Source organism: Mya arenaria, chromosome 12, assembly GCF_026914265.1.
Source record: "Mya arenaria isolate MELC-2E11 chromosome 12, ASM2691426v1".
Taxonomy (NCBI): domain Eukaryota; kingdom Metazoa; phylum Mollusca; class Bivalvia; order Myida; family Myidae; genus Mya; species Mya arenaria.
This window is the reverse complement of record NC_069133.1, coordinates 56,242,798-56,265,289: the sequence shown is the minus strand read 5'-3', so window position 1 is coordinate 56,265,289 and position 22,492 is coordinate 56,242,798. Positions and strand designations below refer to the sequence as shown.

At 38.6% G+C, this 22,492-nt stretch overlaps 1 protein-coding gene across 1 annotated transcript in view; it reads right to left on the bottom strand.

The window, feature by feature from the left end:
• The window catches only part of LOC128212537 (protein SFI1 homolog), a 45,905-nt gene that overhangs the window by 11,740 nt on the left and 11,673 nt on the right, over positions 1-22,492 (bottom strand). Inside the window, exons 7-19 of the mRNA XM_052918023.1 lie at positions 21,861-21,963; positions 21,389-21,545; positions 20,851-21,012; positions 20,343-20,413; positions 9,826-9,918; positions 9,389-9,486; positions 8,867-8,933; positions 6,362-6,492; positions 5,691-5,772; positions 4,844-4,936; positions 4,209-4,294; positions 2,460-2,535; positions 806-978 (exon numbers count right to left, since the gene is read on the bottom strand). Coding sequence (XP_052773983.1) covers positions 806-978; positions 2,460-2,535; positions 4,209-4,294; positions 4,844-4,936; positions 5,691-5,772; positions 6,362-6,492; positions 8,867-8,933; positions 9,389-9,486; positions 9,826-9,918; positions 20,343-20,413; positions 20,851-21,012; positions 21,389-21,545; positions 21,861-21,963 — 1,392 coding nt within the window. The remainder of the gene's footprint in view (positions 1-805; positions 979-2,459; positions 2,536-4,208; positions 4,295-4,843; positions 4,937-5,690; positions 5,773-6,361; positions 6,493-8,866; positions 8,934-9,388; positions 9,487-9,825; positions 9,919-20,342; positions 20,414-20,850; positions 21,013-21,388; positions 21,546-21,860; positions 21,964-22,492) is intronic.

The following is a 22,492-nucleotide window of genomic DNA, read 5'->3' as shown; positions in this document are numbered from 1 at the left end:
AAATCATGTGCATGGATGTATATTTCATACAGATTGCTATGACACAAAAATTAAAAGTGTAGAAAATAATCCATTCCAAATGTACAAAATCACTTATTAAAAATGTACAAACTTATCCATTTCCAGTGTTAAACCTCACCAATTCCGAATGTACAAACTAATACAAATGTACAATCTTTTCCATTACAATTGTACTAACTCACAAATGCAAAACTTTATCCTTTGCAAGTCCACAAATATCCACACTTATCAAAATTAAATACAGACATAACTTACTTACACTTATAAACATATATATTATACCTCACATAAATTTGTCCCTTCTTTATATTATATAATCTCGATCGGTCCGTATATCACTGTATTTTGATGAAAATCCAGTTTTATGAAGTCAGTGGTCCATATTATATTTTTGGCCGGTCCAGACCTCACCAAAAAAGTAATATGGACCGCTGACGTCACACGCTTGGTTAGTGCGACATGCTATTTTCACAACAGAGAAAACTTGTTGCATGTACATTATCAGGTTTGTTAAATAAAACACATTTAAATCGCTTTAAATATATTGTCTTGTAATGAAGTGTTCGGTATAATACAAGAAATATAACACACCACTTCGGGCCATATGGCATTATAAGGACCGGTCAGTCAGCTGCCGAAGGTGAATGGACCTCGGCTAACGCCTCGGTCCATATACACCTTTGGTGGCTGACTGGCCGGTCCTTATGTCATATGACCCTCAGTGGTGTGTAATATTTCTTAATTATATTATGAGCTTCTAAAAATGATCTTGAACAGCACTAACCTGAGAAGTTGTTGAGACTTCCTTTGATACATGACCTCGACCCGAGCATTGATGGCACGCTGCGTGTCCACGTAATGTAGCCACATGCCAACCATACGCCCACAAACCTTACGAGCATGGTGCTTGTCTGCCCTTGACTGCTTGCGGTGTTTATCTCTTTGAGCTAGAGTAAACTGTAAACGTAGAAAAAATACAGAGAACTATAGCATGTGTCGAAAAGAAATAGGTGCCCAGTTAGCTCAGTAGGTTAGAGGGCGTGGCTATCGTTCCTGCAGTGGTGAGTTCAATATCCACTCAGGGCGCTCATTTCCTCTTAGGCTTATTTTTGAAGATTGTAAACTATTTTCAACTGTAATTTCATTTTTGACCAAAGCGCCATGGAGCGAATGTCAACACTCGTTTATTGTATTTTTAGCATACACAACACTCATTAAAGCCTCAGGTAAGGGCCTTGCTATAAATTTGGGCAAGAGTGTTTTCTTTTGTTGTGGGGGAAAACAGAGTAACTGAAGAAAACCCACTTGTCCAGCTCCGTGACCACAAACCAAACTAACATGCACCCAAGTCGGGAATCGGACCTGGGTCGCCTAGATGAGAAGCAAGTGCACTAACCACTGCGCTAACCAGACAACCAACTTGCTATACATGTGCAAATTGTCCCTGGCAACCAACATGCCAGTTTTTTATTAAAATATATTAACAGATTTTTAGTTACAGCCAAGGTTAAAGTGCCTGCACAACCAAGCGAATAATAACATCAAGGTTATCACAGTCACTCTCTATATAACATCAAGGTTATCACAGTCACTCTCTATATAACATCAAGGTTATAACAGTCACTCTCTATATAACATCAAGGTTATCACAGTCACTCTCTATATAACATCAAGGTTATCACAGTCTCTCTCTCTATATACCATCAAGGTTATCACAGTCACTCTCTATATAACATCAAGGTTATCACAGTCTCTCTCTATATATACCATCAAGGTTATCACAGTCACTCTCTATATAACATCAAGGTTATCACAGTCTCTCTCTATATAACATCAAGGTTATCACAGTCACTCTCTATATAACATCAAGGTTATCACAGTCTCTCTCTCTCTATATAACATCAAGGTTATCACAGTCACTCTCTATATAACATCAAGGTTATCACAGTCACTCTCTCTATAACATCAATGTTATCACAGTCACTCTCTCTATATAACATCAAGGTTATCACAGTCACTCTCTATATAACATCAAGGTTATCACAGTCACTCTCTCTATATAACATCAAGGTTATCACAGTCACTCTCTATACAACATCAAGGTTATCACAGTCACTCTCTATATAACATCAAGGTTATCACAGTCACTCTCTATATAACATCAAGGTTATCACAGTCACTCTCATATCTTTTCTCAAAAAACAGACAAGCTTAAAGTGTAAATTCTTATAGGGAAAAGAAACAGAGATTGTGATAAATAGAAAATCTGAAGACGAATATTTTAGGTTTTCAAACCTAATCCATGATCAATTAACACATTGCAACATATTATTGATGTAACAGTAATGCCATAAAATCTGTGACATTCTTTTTAATACACGCACTGTTTGATCGTACTTTTTCTCACATGTGATAAGTCAAAAATACAATGTGTATACCTGTTTCCAAGCTATGAGACATTTCTTCATGATTTGTCGACTGTGATACCGGGCTGCCTCTATCGCCTGTTGTTGACTGAAATATCATATCAAAATAAATTGCTGAAATATATGGTGAGGATACTAAACAATTGATATTTCCATTACAAACTGCAAGTTGCAAAACCATATATCTCCAACGCATTAAAACCTATTCAAAAGAAACACATTGAAATACACATTCTTATAGGTTTTATTTTGGGAGTTGGGGGAGGTGTGTGTGTGTGTGTGTGTGGGGGGGGAATTCTAGTGTCACAGTCTAAAGCAATAGTTTAAAACATCAAAAAGATCACTACATGCTAAAGCTATCGCTCATCTATTTTTCCCCATTGTCTAAAGGATCAGTTGTCAAAGGGCAAAGGGCAGAATTGGAAGATAGTTCTTTGTTAGCCATACTGATGTACTTAAGTGTGATATGCACCTTATCAGTAAAACCATGTTATCCAAGTTTTATGTGATAATACACATTTTTTTGCTTCCTAAACATGGCCAACATTTAAAGTTTTGCACAATACCAGCAGCCAGCATGTTAATGTCACCAACAACTAAGATTTTGACCACATCCACAGCAAGTATGAGACTGAAGCTAACATGTGGACCACATCAACAGCAAGTATGAGACTGAAGCTAACATGTCGACCACATCAACAGCAAGTATGAGACTGAAGCTAACATGTGGACCACATCAACAGCAAGTATGAGACTGAAGCTAACATGTGGACCACATCAACAGCAAGTATGAGACTGAAGCTAACATGTGGACCACATCAACAGCAAGTATGAGACTGAAGCTAACATGTCGACCACATCCACAGCAAGTATGAGACTGAAGCTAACATGTGGACCACATCAACAGCAAGTATGAGACTGAAGCTAACATGTGGACCACATCAACAGCAAGTATGAGACTGAAGCTAACATGTGGACCACATCAACAGCAAGTATGAGACTGAAGCTAACATGTGGACCACATCAACAGCAAGTATGAGACTGAAGCTAACATGTGGACCACATCAACAGCAAGTATGAGACTGAAGCTAACATGTGGACCACATCAACAGCAAGTATGAGACTGAAGCTAACATGTCGACCACATCCACAGCAAGTATGAGACTGAAGCTAACATGTGGACCACATCAACAGCAAGTATGAGACTGAAGCTAACATGTGGACCACATCAACAGCAAGTATGAGACTGAAGCTAACATGTGGACCACATCAACAGCAAGTATGAGACTGAAGCTAACATGTCGACCACATCCACAGCAAGTATGAGACTGAAGCTAACATGTGGACCACATCAACAGCAAGTATGAGACTGAAGCTAACATGTGGACCACATCAACAGCAAGTATGAGACTGAAGCTAACATGTGGACCACATCCACAGCAAGTATGAGACTGAAGCTAACATGTGGACCACATCAACAGCAAGTATGAGACTCAAGCTAACATGTTGACCACATCAACAGCAAGTATGAGACTGAAGCTAACATGTCGACCACATCCACAGCAAGTATGAGACTGAAGCTAACATGTGGACCACATCAACAGCAAGTATGAGACTGAAGCTAAGATGTCGACCACATCAACAGCAAGTATGAGACTGAAGCTAACATGTCGACCACATCCACAGCAAGTATGAGACTTAAGCTTATATGCAAAGACAAAACATGAGTTTTCTATTTAAATCAATACAAACTATACCAACCTTTTTTTGAGGAAGTCAATGTAGCCTTTCCATGCCAGTAAGTGTTTCCTACATAGCTCTTTATGATAGTGGGCGGCAGCAAATTCCTGAAAAACAGTGCATTATTGCCACTTTCAAATCCATCATCATTGAACCAAAATATTTATTCATTACGTTACATGAACATACAATTTGTTCTGTGTTTTTGTTCTTTCATTGATGATTAAATTTCTTTTTTTTCTCTTTTTTTGCTTAATAGTTTCACTCCATGTTTAATTCCATTGATCATAAGGCATACCCTGTTCAGCATTTTAAGTTTCCCATGAATACATCATCTTTATTACACCTCAGATCCTTAAATAATGCTTGAAATAGTCAAATGACATTCATAAACGATAAAAATAATGTGAATTTAATGAAGCAAATTTTTTGAAACATCATTTCCAATGTAGAAGCATACCAGTAATTTAATAGAAATTTTGCAAAAACTGACTGTAAATAGAAACTTTGACCATCTAAGTAGCAGGTTTCATTGCTTCATCTCATGGCCTTCATAATATGGATCTTCCACCGGTGTATTTATGAATCACCATCATGAAAAAATTCCATTCTTCAATGTTTATGGATGCGATCTTAAACAACAGTGATAAGCCTACCATACTCTTGTCCTCCTGCAGGGCGTCAGTAGTCTTGTGTTTCCACACGGTGAAGAACTGTCTCTTCACCTTTCCCTCACAGTGCAGAATCGCCTGGAACATCAACATTGCCATGGTAACAATTCTCCACATGGACCATTACAATGCTTGCTCTTATCTCATCCAATGCTCTTGACACGTGGTAATTTCACAAGAGCTCAACAAGCATATTCAAACTCTTTGTTGTATTTCTATCGTTTAAGAGGTGTAACATGACAACTGACATGATGCTTTTGAGTTGTGCTACTATTAAATACTGCAAATGTTTCTTTCCAGTTCATCAAGAATACAAAACTACTTTTTCTTTTTTTCATAGACAGAGCTAAGAACTTGACAACTGCCCCCCAATTGGCCGTGTGGGCTCATTACAAGGCTCATTTGACCTATAAGTGTGACCTTGACATTTAAGGCGAGATCACAAATGCTACGGGTGTCACACCTTTCCATGCTACATTACATTTCATTGAAGTTTGAGTGTTATCAGAATAGAACTGAATCAGTAACAGTTGAGAAAAGAAAGTACTGGAGGCACAGACACAAGGACGGACAAAAGGCAGTATGATAATTGTATGCTTCTCTTCGGGACATAAAAACAGACCAGCTGAATTGGCATTTCAACACCAATACTAGCCAAGTAAAAAAAATACTCTTACTCATATACTGATTGTCGTCACAAAAATATTTAAACAAATATTAGATAATTACAATTTCAAATCAGCATTTCTACAAAAAAAAGTAAACTAGCCTATTGCAGCCCTATTGTGAAGTACAATGTATTCTAAAACAACATTATCAAGATTCTACCAACCATGTGAGTGTTGACCCGATCCTCTCGACTCAGTTCATTCTGTTTCACCCACAGGTAGAAGAACCTTGCTAGCAGGTTCTCCCTGAAATAACAGAGGTATGACTGAAACTGACTCATGCCAAAACAAAAATGGCACAATTTAAAAAAAGGAATTAATACTTCATGTCAAAATTTAACAAGTATATGGGAAAAAATGAATTCTGCAAATCAGAAGTGTGGCCTGTTGAAAGCGCCCATCATAATTCCAATAAAGGTCACCATAGCCTTCGACCTATAGACCCTAAAACCGAAAGAGCTCTGTTATCAACTGGCTATGACCAAGTATGAAGACCCTAGAACAAGTCGTTCAAATGCTATGGATTGGATATGAAAGAGTAGAATGAGGCCAGACAAGGAAATCCCTGTGTGTCGAACATGCTTTCAAGATACAAAGTTGTTAAAGGCTCACTGCCCATAAATATAAAACTTTAGATGGAAAAGGAAATCTCAAATCTTATTTCACATTAATTTAAAAATAAAAATTAAAAATGATCACCTAATTTTCACTTTGAATGGATAAATAAAAATGCACAAACACCAATCATCAGGTGTCATATATATGTTTGATTTTCCAACACCTTTTCATAGCATGTATAAACTTTACAGTATATATAAAGAATTGTATTATTTACGTTCTGAACTCTTCGCATTTTTCCATGTTTTCCCGCTCGTTCTTCTGGAGCTGGACAAACACCCGAATTCGGAACAAATATTTTGGCATCTCGGTCATGTAGAAGTGGGCGTCAGCTCGGGCATACTGGGCCTGTGTGCAAAATGTTCAAATAAGTAAAATTGTGATTTCAAAAGCAATCATCAAAGAAATTATTTATGTTCTTTATAAATTAATAATGTTTTTAACTAGTTTCATTTCGAAATTTTCATCATCTATAAATGCCATAAGTTTTTCAGTTCCTCTGATATCCTATAGCCCACTCCCAATCCATTCATCGTTGAACTTTTCAGGGGTGTTTCATAGACATGAAATGAAAGTTATACAGAATTTAACTACAAAAAAGCAAACTAAAATAAATTAAATATATTTTACTTTATAAAACCTTTTTTCGATCATTTCATAGAACTAAGACTGAAGCTTAAATTAAAATCCTTGAAAAGGAAGCTATAAACTCTTTCTACTCCAACTAGCACAAGAAAGCACACAATCAAACAACAACATACAGATCACAGAAATATCTTTATCTGTGTATCATATAAACCACAACAGCAGATATGGCTATTATTGTACATATGAGGTACCAGTAAGTTGAAAATATTAAACCATAGTTTCCTGGGACTAAAATAGAATGGCGACTTCCATTGTGTGACATGTCTCAGAAGTCATAGGGACTTACATAAAGATAACTAGGTTAGTGTTGTGGATGGAGAAAGTTTATCTGGCGAGGCGGAGACATTTAGCGGGTGAACAAATGTAGTGACGTATAGTTTAAGTTCCTTTTTGGGTCAAATATACATTACAGGATGATAAAAATATGCCCTCTTCAAAATGTACTTAAGACCCATTGCTTGCTGCTGTCTGCTTTTATAAACTTATGTGCTTTCCTGTGAAAAACCCACTCGGATCCACATGTCATGTACCGGTAAGTCTGGGATCATATGTGCTTTACTGTGAAAAGCCCACTCGGATCCACATGTCATGTACCGGTGAATAGCCGAGATGACTCGGATCCATATGTCACATAAGTCTGGGATCATATGTGCTTTACTGTGAATAGCCAAGATGACTCGGATCCATATGTCACATAAGTCTGGGATCATATGTGCTTTACTGTGAATAGCCGAGATGACTCGGATCCATATGTCACATAAGTCTGGGATCATATGTGCTTTACTGTGAATAGCCGAGATGACTCAGATCCATATGTCACATAAGTCTGGGATCATATGTGCTTTACTGTGAATAGCCGAGATGACTCGGATCCATGTCACATAAGTCTGGGATCATATGTGCTTTACTGTGAATAGCCAAGATGACTCGGATCCATATGTCACATAAGTCTGGGATCATATGTGCTTTACTGTGAATAGCCGAGATGACTCGGATCCATGTCACATAAGTCTGGGATCATATGTGCTTTACTGTGAATAGCCGAGATGACTCGGACCCATATGTCACATAAGTCTGGGATCATATGTGCTTTACTGTGAATAGCCGAGATGACTCGGATCCATATGTCACATAAGTCTGGGATCATATGTGCTTTACTGTGAATAGCCGAGATGACTCGGATCCATATGTCACATAAGTCTGGGATCATATGTGCTTTACTGTGAATAGCTGAGATGACTCGGATCCATATGTCACATAAGTCTGGGATCATATGTGCTTTACTGTGAATAGCCGAGATGACTCGGATCCATATGTCACATAAGACTGGGATCATATGTGCTTTACTGTGAAGAGCTGAGATGACTGGATACTTATTTCATGTATGCTTTACTGTGTAAGTGAGATGACTGGATCCTTATTTCGTGTATGCTTTACTGTGTAAGTGAGATGACTTTGATCCTTATGTCATGTATGCTTTACTGTGTAGGGTGAGATGACCGGATCCTTATGTCATGTATACATGCTTTACTGTGTAAGTGAGATGACTTTGATCCTTATGTCATGTATGCTTTACTGTGTAAGTGAGATGACTTTGATCCTTATGTCATGTATGCTTTACTGTGTAAGTGAGATGACTTTGATCCTTATGTCTTGTATGCTTTACTGTGTAAGTGAGATGACTTTGATCCTTATGTCATGTATGCTTTACTGTGTAAGTGAGATGACTTTGATCCTTATGTCTTGTATGCTTTACTGTGTAAGTGAGATGACTTTGATCCTTATGTCTTGTATGCTTTACTGTGTAAGTGAGATGACTGGATCCTTATGTCATGTTTGCTTTACTGTGTAAGTGAGATGACTGGATCCTTATGTGATGTATGCTTTACTGTGTAAGTGAGATGATTTTGATCCTGATGTCATGTATGCTTTACTGTGTAAGTGAGATGACTGGATCCTTATGTGGTGTATGCTTTACTGTTTAAATGAGATAATTTTGATCCTTATGTCATGGATGCTTTACTGTGTAAGTGAGATGACTGGATACTTATTTCATGTTTGTCCTGGTTCATACCTGTCTGTGTTTCCTCCACTCTGTGTAATCCTGCAGCTGGTAGAAACACTTGCGTAACAACAGCCGCCTGTCAAGACAAAATAAACATTGGGTAGAAACACTTTGTAACAAGAGGTGCCTTTCAATACAAAAACTCATAAGGTGGAAACGCTTCAGTAACAATGGGTGCCTGTCATGACAAAAAAATCATAATGGACAACTATCAGTGGCGGTCTTTAAAAAAAGGCTCAACAATGATCCTGTTCAAGGTAATATTTTATATCTCTCTGACACACAAGCCAAACCAGTAAGTAAGCATACAGCTAATGTAGTGAATCAAGGCAGTGTCAGACTTAGCAACAATTTTGACCATCCCCGCCCTCCCCCAAATCTAATTACTTGTAGTATATCCAGGGTGACAATATAAATTATCCCCCAAGTTTCTCAGCCTGTAGTTTCTTGATTAACCCCCAAGTTACCCTTCCTGTATATTATCCAGGCAGCGTGACATTTAATGACCATCTTACCCCCACATCATCCTACCTGTAAAATATCCAAGCAGCATGAGACTGGGTGACCATCTTAAGTTCTTCTTTGTTTTCGCACCGCTCCAGCCAGGTCAACCATCCCCACTCCAGCAGCTGAACATACACGCAAGATACACATGTACATGCATATACATATTTGGCTTTGGGACAGCCAGCATAACTCACAATTGCTTTGAACAGACTTCAAACCCTTAAGGCATTGTTGTGTTTCAATTGATCTTAGCCTCGAAAACATCAGAAAATAAATACACCAGGAGGAACTTTATTTATGCCTGATAAACAGAAGCTATGAACTCTAAATTATGATACATTTTCCATTCAATTATGCTGTCTGAATCATTTGGGAGTGTCTTCATGATGAATAAACAATAAAATAAATGAATCATTTGATTGTTTAATGAACCAAATGGCAAGAATATTTAAACAACTCACATGTTTATATCTGAACTGGTCGGCCATTTTATTCCTCATGACCTTGAGGTGTTTCTGTACGACACACAGCCGGAATGCAGAAAACCCCAGCCTCTGAAATACACATTATATATCGCTTAGACACACACAGCCTGAATGCAGAAAACCCCAGTCTATGAAATACACATTATATAATACTAAGACACACACAGCCTGAATGCAGAAAACCCCAGTCTATGAAATACACATTATATAATACTAAGACACACACAGCCTGAATGCAGAAAACCCCAGTCTATGAAATACACATTATATAATACTAAGACACACACACAGCTAGAATGCAGAAAACCCCAGCCTCTGAAATACACATTATATAATACTAAGACACACACAGCCTGAATGCAGAAAACCCCAATCTATGAAATACACATTATATAATACTAACACACACACAGCTAGAATGCAGAAAACCCCAGCCTCTGAAATACACATTATATAATACTAAGACACACACAGCCTGAATGCAGAAAACCCAAGCCTGTGAAATACACATTATATATCCCTAAGACACACACAGCCTGAATGCAGAAAACCCCAGCCTCTGAAATACACATTATATAATACTAAGACACACACAGCCTGCATGCATAAAACCCCAGTCTATGAAATACACATTATATAATACTAAGACACACACACAGCTAGAATGCAGAAAACCCCAGCCTCTGAAATACACAGTATATAATACTAAGACACACACAGCTAGAATGCAGAAAACCCCAGCCTCTGAAATACACAGTATATAATACTTAGACACACACAGCCTGAATGCAGAAAACCCCAGTATATGAAATACACATTATATAATACTAAGACACACACACAGCTAGAATGCAGAAAATCCCAGCCTCTGAAATACACATTATATAATACTAAGACACACACAGCCTGAATGCAGAAAACCCAAGCGTCTGAAATACACATTATATATCCCTAAGACACACACAGCCGGCATGCAGAAAACCCCAGCCTGTGAAATACACATTATATATCCCTAAGACACACACAGCCTGAATGCAGAAAACCCCAGCCTCTGAAATACACATTATATAATACTAAGACACACACAGCCTGAATGCAGAAAACCCCAGCCTCTGAAATACACATTATATATCCCTAAGGCACACACAGCCTGAATGCAGAAAACCCCAGCCTCTGAAATACACATTATATAATACTAAGACACACACACAGCTAGAATGCAGAAAACCCCAGCCTGTGAAATACACATTATATATCCCTAAGACACACACAGCCTGAATGCAGAAAACCCCAGCCTCTGAAATACACATTATATATCCCTAAGACACACACAGCCGGCATGCAGAAAACCCAAGCCTGTGAAATACACATTATATATCCCTAAGACACACACAGCCGGCATGCAGAAAACCCCAGCCTCTGAAATACACATTATATAATACTAAGACACACACAGCCTGAATGCATAAAACCCCAGTCTATGAAATACACATTATATAATACTAAGACACACACACAGCTAGAATGCAGAAAACCCCAGCCTCTGAAATACACAGTATATAATACTAAGACACACACAGCTAGAATGCAGAAAACCCCAGCCTCTGAAATACACAGTATATAATACTTAGACACACACAGCCTGAATGCAGAAAACCCCAGTATATGAAATACACATTATATAATACTAAGACACACACACAGCTAGAATGCAGAAAATCCCAGCCTCTGAAATACACATTATATAATACTAAGACACACACAGCCTGAATGCAGAAAACCCAAGCGTCTGAAATACACATTATATATCCCTAAGACACACACAGCCGGCATGCAGAAAACCCCAGCCTGTGAAATACACATTATATATCCCTACGACACACACAGCCTGAATGCAGAAAACCCCAGCCTGTGAAATACACATTATATAATACTAAGACACACACAGCCTGAATGCAGAAAACCCCAGCCTCTGAAATACACATTATATATCCCTAAGACACACACAGCCTGAATGCAGAAAACCCCAGCCTCTGAAATACACATTATATATCCCTTAGACACACACAGCTAGAAAGCAGAAAACCCCAGCCTCTGAAATACACAGTATATAATACTAAGACACACACAGCCTGAATGCAGAAAACCCCAGTATATGAAATACACATTAAATAATACTAAGACACACACACAGCTAGAATGCAGAAAACCCCAGCCTCTGAAATACACATTATATAATACTAAGACACACACAGCCTGAATGCAGAAAACCCCAGCCTCTGAAATACACATTATATATCCCTAAGACACACACAGCCTGAATGCAGAAAACCCCAGCCTCTGAAATACACATTATATAATACTAAGACACACACAGCCTGAATGCAGAAAACCCCAGCCTCTGAAATACACATTATATAATACTAAGACACACACAGCCTGAATGCAGAAAACCCCAGCCTCTGAAATACACATTATATATCCCTAAGACACACACAGCCTGAATGCAGAAAACCCCAGCCTGTAAAATACACATTATATATCCCTTAGACACACACAGCTAGAATGCAGAAAACCCCAGTCTATGAAATACACAATTATATAATACTAAGACACACACAGCTAGAATGCAGAAAACCCCAGCCTGTGAAATACACATTATATAATACTAAGACACACACAGCTAGAATGCAGAAAACCCCAGTCTATGAAATACACATTATATAATACTAAGACACACACAGCTAGAATGCAGAAAACCCCAGCCTCTGAAATACACATTATATAATACTAAGACACACACAGCCTGAATGCAGAAAACCTCAGTCTATGAAATACACATTTTATAATACTAAGACACACACAGCTAGAATGCAGAAAACCCTAGCCTCTGAAATACACATTATATAATACTAAGACACACACAGCCTGAATGCAGAAAACCCCAGTCTATGAAATACACATTATATAATACTAAGACACACACACAGCTAGAATGCAAAAAACCCCAGCCTCTGAAATACACATTATATAATACTAAGACACACACAGCCTGAATGCAGAAAACCCCAGCCTCTGAAATACACATTATATAATACTAAGACACACACAGCCTGCATGCAGAAAACCCAAGTCTATGAAATACAAATTATATAATACTAAGACACACACAGCCTGAATGCAGAAAACCCCAGCCTCTGAAATACAAATTATATAATACTAAGACACACACAGCCTGAATGCAGAAAACCCCAGCCTCTGAAATACACATTATATATCCCTAAGACACACACAGCCTGAATGCAGAAAACCCCAGCCTGTGAAATACACATTATATATCCCTAAGACACACAAAGCCGGCATGCAGAAACCCCAGCCTCTGAAATACACATTATATATCCCTAAGACACACACAGCCTGAATGCAGAAAACCCCAGCCTCTGAAATACACATTATATATCCCTAAGACACACACAGCCTGAATGCAGAAAACCCCAGCCTCTGAAATACACATTATATAATAATAAGACACACACAGCCTGAATGCAGAAAACCCCAGCCTCTGAAATACACATTATATAATACTAAGACACACACACAGCTAGAATGCAGAAAACCCCAGCCTGTGAAATACACATTATATATCCCTAAGACACACACAGCCTGAATGCAGAAAACCCCAGCCTCTGAAATACACATTATATATCCCTAAGACACACACAGCCGGCATGCAGAAAACCCAAGCCTGTGAAATACACATTATATATCCCTAAGACACACACAGCCGGCATGCAGAAAACCCCAGTCTCTGAAATACACATTATATAATACTAAGACACACACAGCCTGAATGCAGAAAACCCAAGCCTCTGAAATACACATTCTATAATACTAAGACACACACAGCCTGAATGCAGAAACCCCCAGCCTCTGAAATACACATTATATAATACTAAGACACACACACAGCCTGAATGCAGAAAACCCCAGCCTCTGAAATACACATTATATAATACTAAGACACACACAGCCTGAATGCAGAAAACCCAAGCCTCTGAAATACACATTATATATCCCTAAGACACACACACAGCCTGAATGCAGAAAACCTCAGCCTCTGAAATACACATTATATAATACTAAGACACACACAGCCTGAATGCAGAAAACCCCAGCCTCTGAAATACACATTATATATCCCTAAGACACACACAGCCTGAATGCAGAAAACCCCAGCCTCTGAAATACACATTATATAATACTAAGACACACACACAGCCTGAATGCAGAAAACCCCAGCCTCTGAAATACACATTATATAATACTAAGACACACACAGCCTGAATGCAGAAAACCCCAGCCTCTCAAATACACATTATATATCCCTAAGACACACACAGCCTGAATGCAGAAAATCCCAGTCTGTGAAATACACATTATATATCCCTAAGACACACACACAGCCTGAATGCAGAAAACCCCAGCCTCTGAAATACACATTATATATCCCTAAGACACACACAGCCGGCATGCAGAAAACCCCAGCCTCTGAAATACACATTATATATCCCTAAGACACACACAGCCTGAATGCAGAAAACCCCAGTCTATGAAATACACATTATATATCCCTAAGACACACACAGCCGGCATGCAGAAAACCCAAGCCTCAGAAATACACATTATATATCCCTAAGACACACACAGCCGGCATGCAGAAAACCCCAGCCTCTGAAATACACATTATATATCCCTAAGACACACACAGCCTGAATGCAGAAAACCCCAGCCTCTGAAATACACATTATATAATACTAAGACACACACAGCCTGAATGCAGAAAACCCCAGCCTCTGAAATACACATTATATATCCCTAAGACACACACAGCCTGAATGCAGAAAATCCCAGTCTGTGAAATACACATTATATATCCCTAAGACACACACACAGCCTGAATGCAGAAAACCCCAGCCTCTGAAATACACATTATATATCCCTAAGACACACACAGCCGGCATGCAGAAAACCCCAGCCTCTGAAATACACATTATATATCCCTAAGACACACACAGCCGGCATGCAGAAAACCCCAGTCTATGAAATACACATTATATATCCCTAAGACACACACAGCCGGCATGCAGAAAACCCCAGCCTCAGAAATACACATTATATATCCCTAAGACACACACAGCCGGCATGCAGAAAACCCCAGCCTCTGAAATACACATTATATAATACTAAGACACACACAGCCTGAATGCAGAAAACCCCAGCCTCTGAAATACACATTATATATCCCTAAGACACACAGCCGGCATGCAGAAAACCCCAGCCTCTGAAATACACATTATATATCCCTAAGACACACACAGCCGGCATGCAGAAAACCCCAGTCTATGAAATACACATTATATATCCCTAAGACACACACAGCCTGAATGCAGAAAACCCCAGCCTCTGAAATACACATTATTTATCCCTAAGACACACACAGCCGGCATGCAGAAAACCCCAGCCTGTGAAATACACATTATATATCCCTAAGACACACACAGCCGGCATGCAGAAAACCCAAGCCTCTGAAATACACATTATATATCCCTAAGACACACACAGCCGGCATGCAGAAAACCCCAGCCTCTGAAATACACAGTTTATAATACTAAGACACACACAGCCTGAATGCAGAAAACCCCAGCCTCTGAAATACACAGTATATAATACTTAGACACACACAGCCTGAATGCAGAAAACCCCAGTATATGAAATACACATTATATAATACTAAGACACACACACAGCTAGAATGCAGAAAATCCCAGCCTCTGAAATACACATTATATAATACTAAGACACACACAGCCTGAATGCAGAAAACCCAAGCGTCTGAAATACACATTATATATCCCTAAGACACACACAGCCGGCATGCAGAAAACCCCAGCCTGTGAAATACACATTATATATCCCTACGACACACACAGCCTGAATGCAGAAAACCCCAGCCTGTGAAATACACATTATATAATACTAAGACACACACAGCCTGAATGCAGAAAACCCCAGCCTCTGAAATACACATTATATATCCCTAAGACACACACAGCCTGAATGCAGAAAACCCCAGCCTCTGAAATACACATTATATATCCCTAAGACACACACAGCTAGAATGCAGAAAACCCCAGCCTCTGAAATACACAGTATATAATACTAAGACACACACAGCCTGAATGCAGAAAACCCCAGTATATGAAATACACATTAAATAATACTAAGACACACACACAGCTAGAATGCAGAAAACCCCAGCCTCTGAAATACACATTATATAATACTAAGACACACACAGCCTGAATGCAGAAAACCCCAGCCTCTGAAATACACATTATATATCCCTAAGACACACACAGCCTGAATGCAGAAAACCCAAGCCTCTGAAATACACATTATATAATACTAAGACACACACAGCCTGAATGCAGAAAACCCCAGCCTCTGAAATACACATTATATAATACTAAGACACACACAGCCTGAATGCAGAAAACCCCAGCCTCTGAAATACACATTATATATCCCTAAGACACACACAGCCTGAATGCAGAAAACCCCAGCCTGTAAAATACACATTATATATCCCTTAGACACACACAGCTAGAATGCAGAAAACCCCAGTTTATGAAATACACAATTATATAATACTAAGACACACACAGCTAGAATGCAGAAAACCCCAGCCTGTGAAATACACATTATATAATACTAAGACACACACAGCTAGAATGCAGAAAACCCCAGTCTATGAAATACACATTATATAATACTAAGACACACACAGCTAGAATGCAGAAAACCCCAGCCTCTGAAATACACATTATATAATACTAAGACACACACAGCCTGAATGCAGAAAACCTCAGTCTATGAAATACACATTATATAATACTAAGACACACACAGCTAGAATGCAGAAAACCCTAGCCTCTGAAATACACATTATATAATACTAAGACACACACAGCCTGAATGCAGAAAACCCCAGTCTATGAAATACACATTATATAATACTAAGACACACACACAGCTAGAATGCAGAAAACCCCAGCCTCTGAAATACACATTATATAATACTAAGACACACACAGCCTGAATGCAGAAAACCCCAGCCTCTGAAATACACATTATATAATACTAAGACACACACAGCCTGCATGCAGAAAACCCAAGTCTATGAAATACAAATTATATAATACTAAGACACACACAGCCTGAATGCAGAAAATCCCAGCCTCTGAAATACAAATTATATAATACTAAGACACACACAGCCTGAATGCAGAAAACCCCAGCCTCTGAAATACACATTATATATCCCTAAGACACACACAGCCTGAATGCAGAAAACCCCAGCCTGTGAAATACACATTATATATCCCTAAGACACACAAAGCCGGCATGCAGAAACCCCAGCCTCTGAAATACACATTATATATCCCTAAGACACACACAGCCTGAATGCAGAAAACCCAAGCCTCTGAAATACACATTATATATCCCTAAGACACACACAGCCTGAATGCAGAAAACCCCGGCCTCTGAAATACACATTATATAATACTAAGACACACACAGCCTGAATGCAGAAAACCCCAGCCTCTGAAATACACATTATATAATACTAAGACACACACACAGCTAGAATGCAGAAAACCCCAGCCTGTGAAATACACATTATATATCCCTAAGACACACACAGCCTGAATGCAGAAAACCCCAGCCTCTGAAATACACATTATATATCCCTAAGACACACACAGCCGGCATGCAGAAAACCCAAGCCTGTGAAATACACATTATATATCCCTAAGACACACACAGCCGGCATGCAGAAAACCCCAGTCTCTGAAATACACATTATATAATACTAAGACACACACAGCCTGAATGCAGAAAACCCAAGCCTCTGAAATACACATTCTATAATACTAAGACACACACAGCCTGAATGCAGAAACCCCCAGCCTCTGAAATACACATTATATAATACTAAGACACACACACAGCCTGAATGCAGAAACCCCCAGCCTCTGAAATACACATTATATAATACTAAGACACACACAGCCTGAATGCAGAAAACCCAAGCCTCTGAAATACACATTATATATCCCTAAGACACACACACAGCCTGAATGCAGAAAACCCCAGCCTCTGAAATACACATTATATAATACTAAGACACACACAGCCTGAATGCAGAAAACCCCAGCCTCTGAAATACACATTATATATCCCTAAGACACACACAGCCTGAATGCAGAAAACCCCAGCCTCTGAAATACACATTATATAATACTAAGACACACACACAGCCTGAATGCAGAAAACCCCAGCCTCTGAAATACACATTATATAATACTAAGACACACACAGCCTGAATGCAGAAAACCCCAGCCTCTGAAATACACATTATATATCCCTAAGACACACACAGCCTGAATGCAGAAAATCCCAGTCTGTGAAATACACATTATATATCCCTAAGACACACACACAGCCTGAATGCAGAAAACCCCAGCCTCTGAAATACACATTATATATCCCTAAGACACACACAGCCGGCATGCAGAAAACCCCAGTCTATGAAATACACATTATATATCCCTAAGACACACACAGCCGGCATGCAGAAAACCCAAGCCTCAGAAATACACATTATATATCCCTAAGACACACACAGCCGGCATGCAGAAAACCCCAGCCTCTGAAATACACATTATATATCCCTAAGACACACACAGCCTGAATGCAGAAAACCCCAGCCTCTGAAATACACATTATATAATACTAAGACACACACAGCCTGAATGCAGAAAACCCCAGCCTCTGAAATACACATTATATATCCCTAAGACACACACAGCCTGAATGCAGAAAATCCCAGTCTGTGAAATACACATTATATATCCCTAAGACACACACACAGCCTGAATGCAGAAAACCCCAGCCTCTGAAATACACATTATATATCCCTAAGACACACACAGCCGGCATGCAGAAAACCCCAGCCTCTGAAATACACATTATATATCCCTAAGACACACACAGCCGGCATGCAGAAAACCCCAGTCTATGAAATACACATTATATATCCCTAAGACACACACAGCCGGCATGCAGAAAACCCCAGCCTCAGAAATACACATTATATATCCCTAAGACACACACAGCCGGCATGCAGAAAACCCCAGCCTCTGAAATACACATTATATAATACTAAGACACACACAGCCTGAATGCAGAAAACCCCAGCCTCTGAAATACACATTATATATCCCTAAGACACACAGCCGGCATGCAGAAAACCCCAGCCTCTCAAATACACATTATATATCCCTAAGACACACACAGCCGGCATGCAGAAAACCCCAGTCTATGAAATACACATTATATATCCCTAAGACACACACAGCCTGAATGCAGAAAACCCCAGCCTCTGAAATACACATTATTTATCCCTAAGACACACACAGCCGGCATGCAGAAAACCCCAGCCTGTGAAATACACATTATATATCCCTAAGACACACACAGCCGGCATGCAGAAAACCCAAGCCTCTGAAATACACATTATATATCCCTAAGACACACACAGCCGGCATGCAGAAAACCCCAGCCTCTGAAATACACAGTTTATAATACTAAGACACACACAGCCTGAATGCAGAAAACCCCAGCCTCTGAAATACACATTATATATCCCTAAGACACACACAGCCGGCATGCAGAAAACCCCAGCCTCTAAAATACACATTATATATCCCTAAGACACACACAGCCTGAATGCAGAAAACCCCAGCCTCTGAAATACACATTATTTATCCCTAAGACACACACAGCCGGCATGCAGAAAACCCCAGCCTCTGAAATACACATTATTTATCCCTAAGACACACACAGCCTGAATGCAGAAAACCCAAGCCTCTGAAATACACATTATATATCCCTAAGACACACACAGCCGGCATGCAGAAAACCCCAGCCTCTGAAATACACATTATATATATCCCTAAGACACACACAGCCTGAATGCAGAAAACCCCAGCCTCTGAAATACACATTATATATCCCTAAGACAAAGTAATTAATCAATTTCTGAAATATACTAAGTGCTTGTGTAACTCTCAACAGGCACTAGTCCATGCTTGGGACAAGGGGCGATAATCTATACAATACACGTTCATGTACAATACACGTTCATGTACAATACACGTTCATGTACAATACACGTTCATGTACAATACACTTTCATGTACAATACAGTTTCATGTGCAATACTTTCAATTCATGTACAATACACTTTCATATTAAATACACTTTCATGTGCAATACACTCCCCTGTACAAAACACTTAAAACACACATGGTAGCAGTAAACATTAAAGAAATAACTTACACATTGCTGCAATATTTTGTCATACATACCAGTAGCTTTAGTCTGTGATGGTTTTCTGCTACAGCCATTGCATCATATGTTTCTCTCTGCAGAATAATATCTAGGGCACTGTTAAGGGATACAGCACGATGTATGAAGAACCATCGCCAAATACTTTGCTTGTATGTAATAAGAACTACTGCAGTATATTCATTATGCAACATGTATGATTGCTCTATGTAGCAAAACATGATTGTCCATGCTATAAGAGTGATAGGATATGACTATGTCACAAGAAATAAACAAGACTGTTGTAGAGATAAATTGTGAAAGTGAAAAGACAGTGTGAGAAGTCATGTTTCATAAAAATTGCATCATTTTTTTCCATAAAAAAATATATCAGGATTTTGCTAAATAATTTTTAAACTCAAAATAATTTTCTGAAAGATTGAAATTGTGAATTTAAGCTCTACAAGGAAAAACGTTTATGAATTCACATTAGAAATATGGCAAAGCTGCTGCCATGAACAGGTCAGAAAAACAAACAAACAAGGATACAATGTCGCCAGTGACTGAAGGCTCGCCGTTTCTGGAAGGTGGCCGCAAGACTGGTTATCCTGTCCTGTCGTTCATGCACCATCTGGCGGTACTCAAGAGCAGACAACCAGACCCTGAATGACTTCTCCACCAGTCCTTGTAGGTACAATCTCTCAGCATACACTGTGCAACACAGGTAATATTGAAATATCATAAAATACTTAACTTCATTTTCAAATGCTAATTTTTGTCGGAAATGATATGAATCATCAAATTATCATAAGATTACCAATACTTATAATTCATTAGTATAGTTTTACTTTATGTGACTTTTGTTCTTGAACACTATTTCATACATTTAAAGCCTCAAACAGTACAACACAATATTCTAAATGCTTTAAACATTTGATAATACTTCTAGCACATACATGGTCCATCTAACCATGTTACACGGTTACCATGCTACCTCTGGTTATTGATCAAATGTATGACCTTTAGACAGATCCTCTTACTATTTGTAGCAATGAAGTTGATTCTATCAAACTCCTCATTTTCTTACATTTCTTCTGTTTTTTCTGTGCCCTATGATTCCAATGTTGTACCAATGCACGGAAACATCGTGATACCACGGTGGTGTTGTGATGTCTCACAGCTCGATAATACTTCATCACTCCAGCACGACGCTCATTCAGCTTAGCCTGCCAGACTAGCCAGTACTGGAAATATTGAAGGACATCTACAATTATTAAGCTATACATGGACTACTTTAAGATAACATATTCCATGTGTGATCACATTTTCTTGTTCATTGTGATCATTTCTTGCCTAAATACCAGAATATATATAAGAATATCACATACATGTTGCTATGGTAACTCTACATGATTTCCTCTGTACCAGCATGTTTCTCTGAATAAGTTTCAACAATAAAATAACATAGAACATATTCAGATTTTCTGTTGAAGTCAAATTACAGAAACATGATTGAGAATGTTTTTCTTGACCATGAATGTAATATAGTTTGCATGTACTTGTGCCTGTATCCGATAAGCCCAGAACTGCAAGGCCACAGTGCCCATGTGCTGTCTGTGAAGGGCAACATCATATCTCTCCACCCACCTAGCCCAACAACGTCTGAAACATAATAATTTGATAGACATCCTCACATTTCAGCAAATATGACATCAAAGTCACAGACACTTTAAGTAATGCAAACTTAGTGAAATCCATGTACATCCAAATCACTTCTCTTACCCTTTTTGACATTAAAAACATTCATTTATTTCCATATCACTCATTCCACAAAACTGAAAGAAAAGTCACTTATAAATATCAAGTGACTTCTCTTAGCCAAATATACTATATATTGCTTTTTATTCTAATCATTTTCATTTTTTTAACCAAGCATTAATTTGTCTAGTTATACCACACAAATAAATTTAATATCCTTACATTTACACTATAACATTCATAAAACATTTTTGAACTGGAAGGTAAATTATATTTATTTGAATAAAGGGAGATTATAAGACAATAGTACAGATGGATTTAAACGGCAATTTTCCAATTAAAGCTGCACTCTCACAGATTGAACGTTTTGACAACTTTTTTATGTTTTGTCTTGTTTTTTTTGCATCACAATTACTTTAGAAACAGAAGCTTA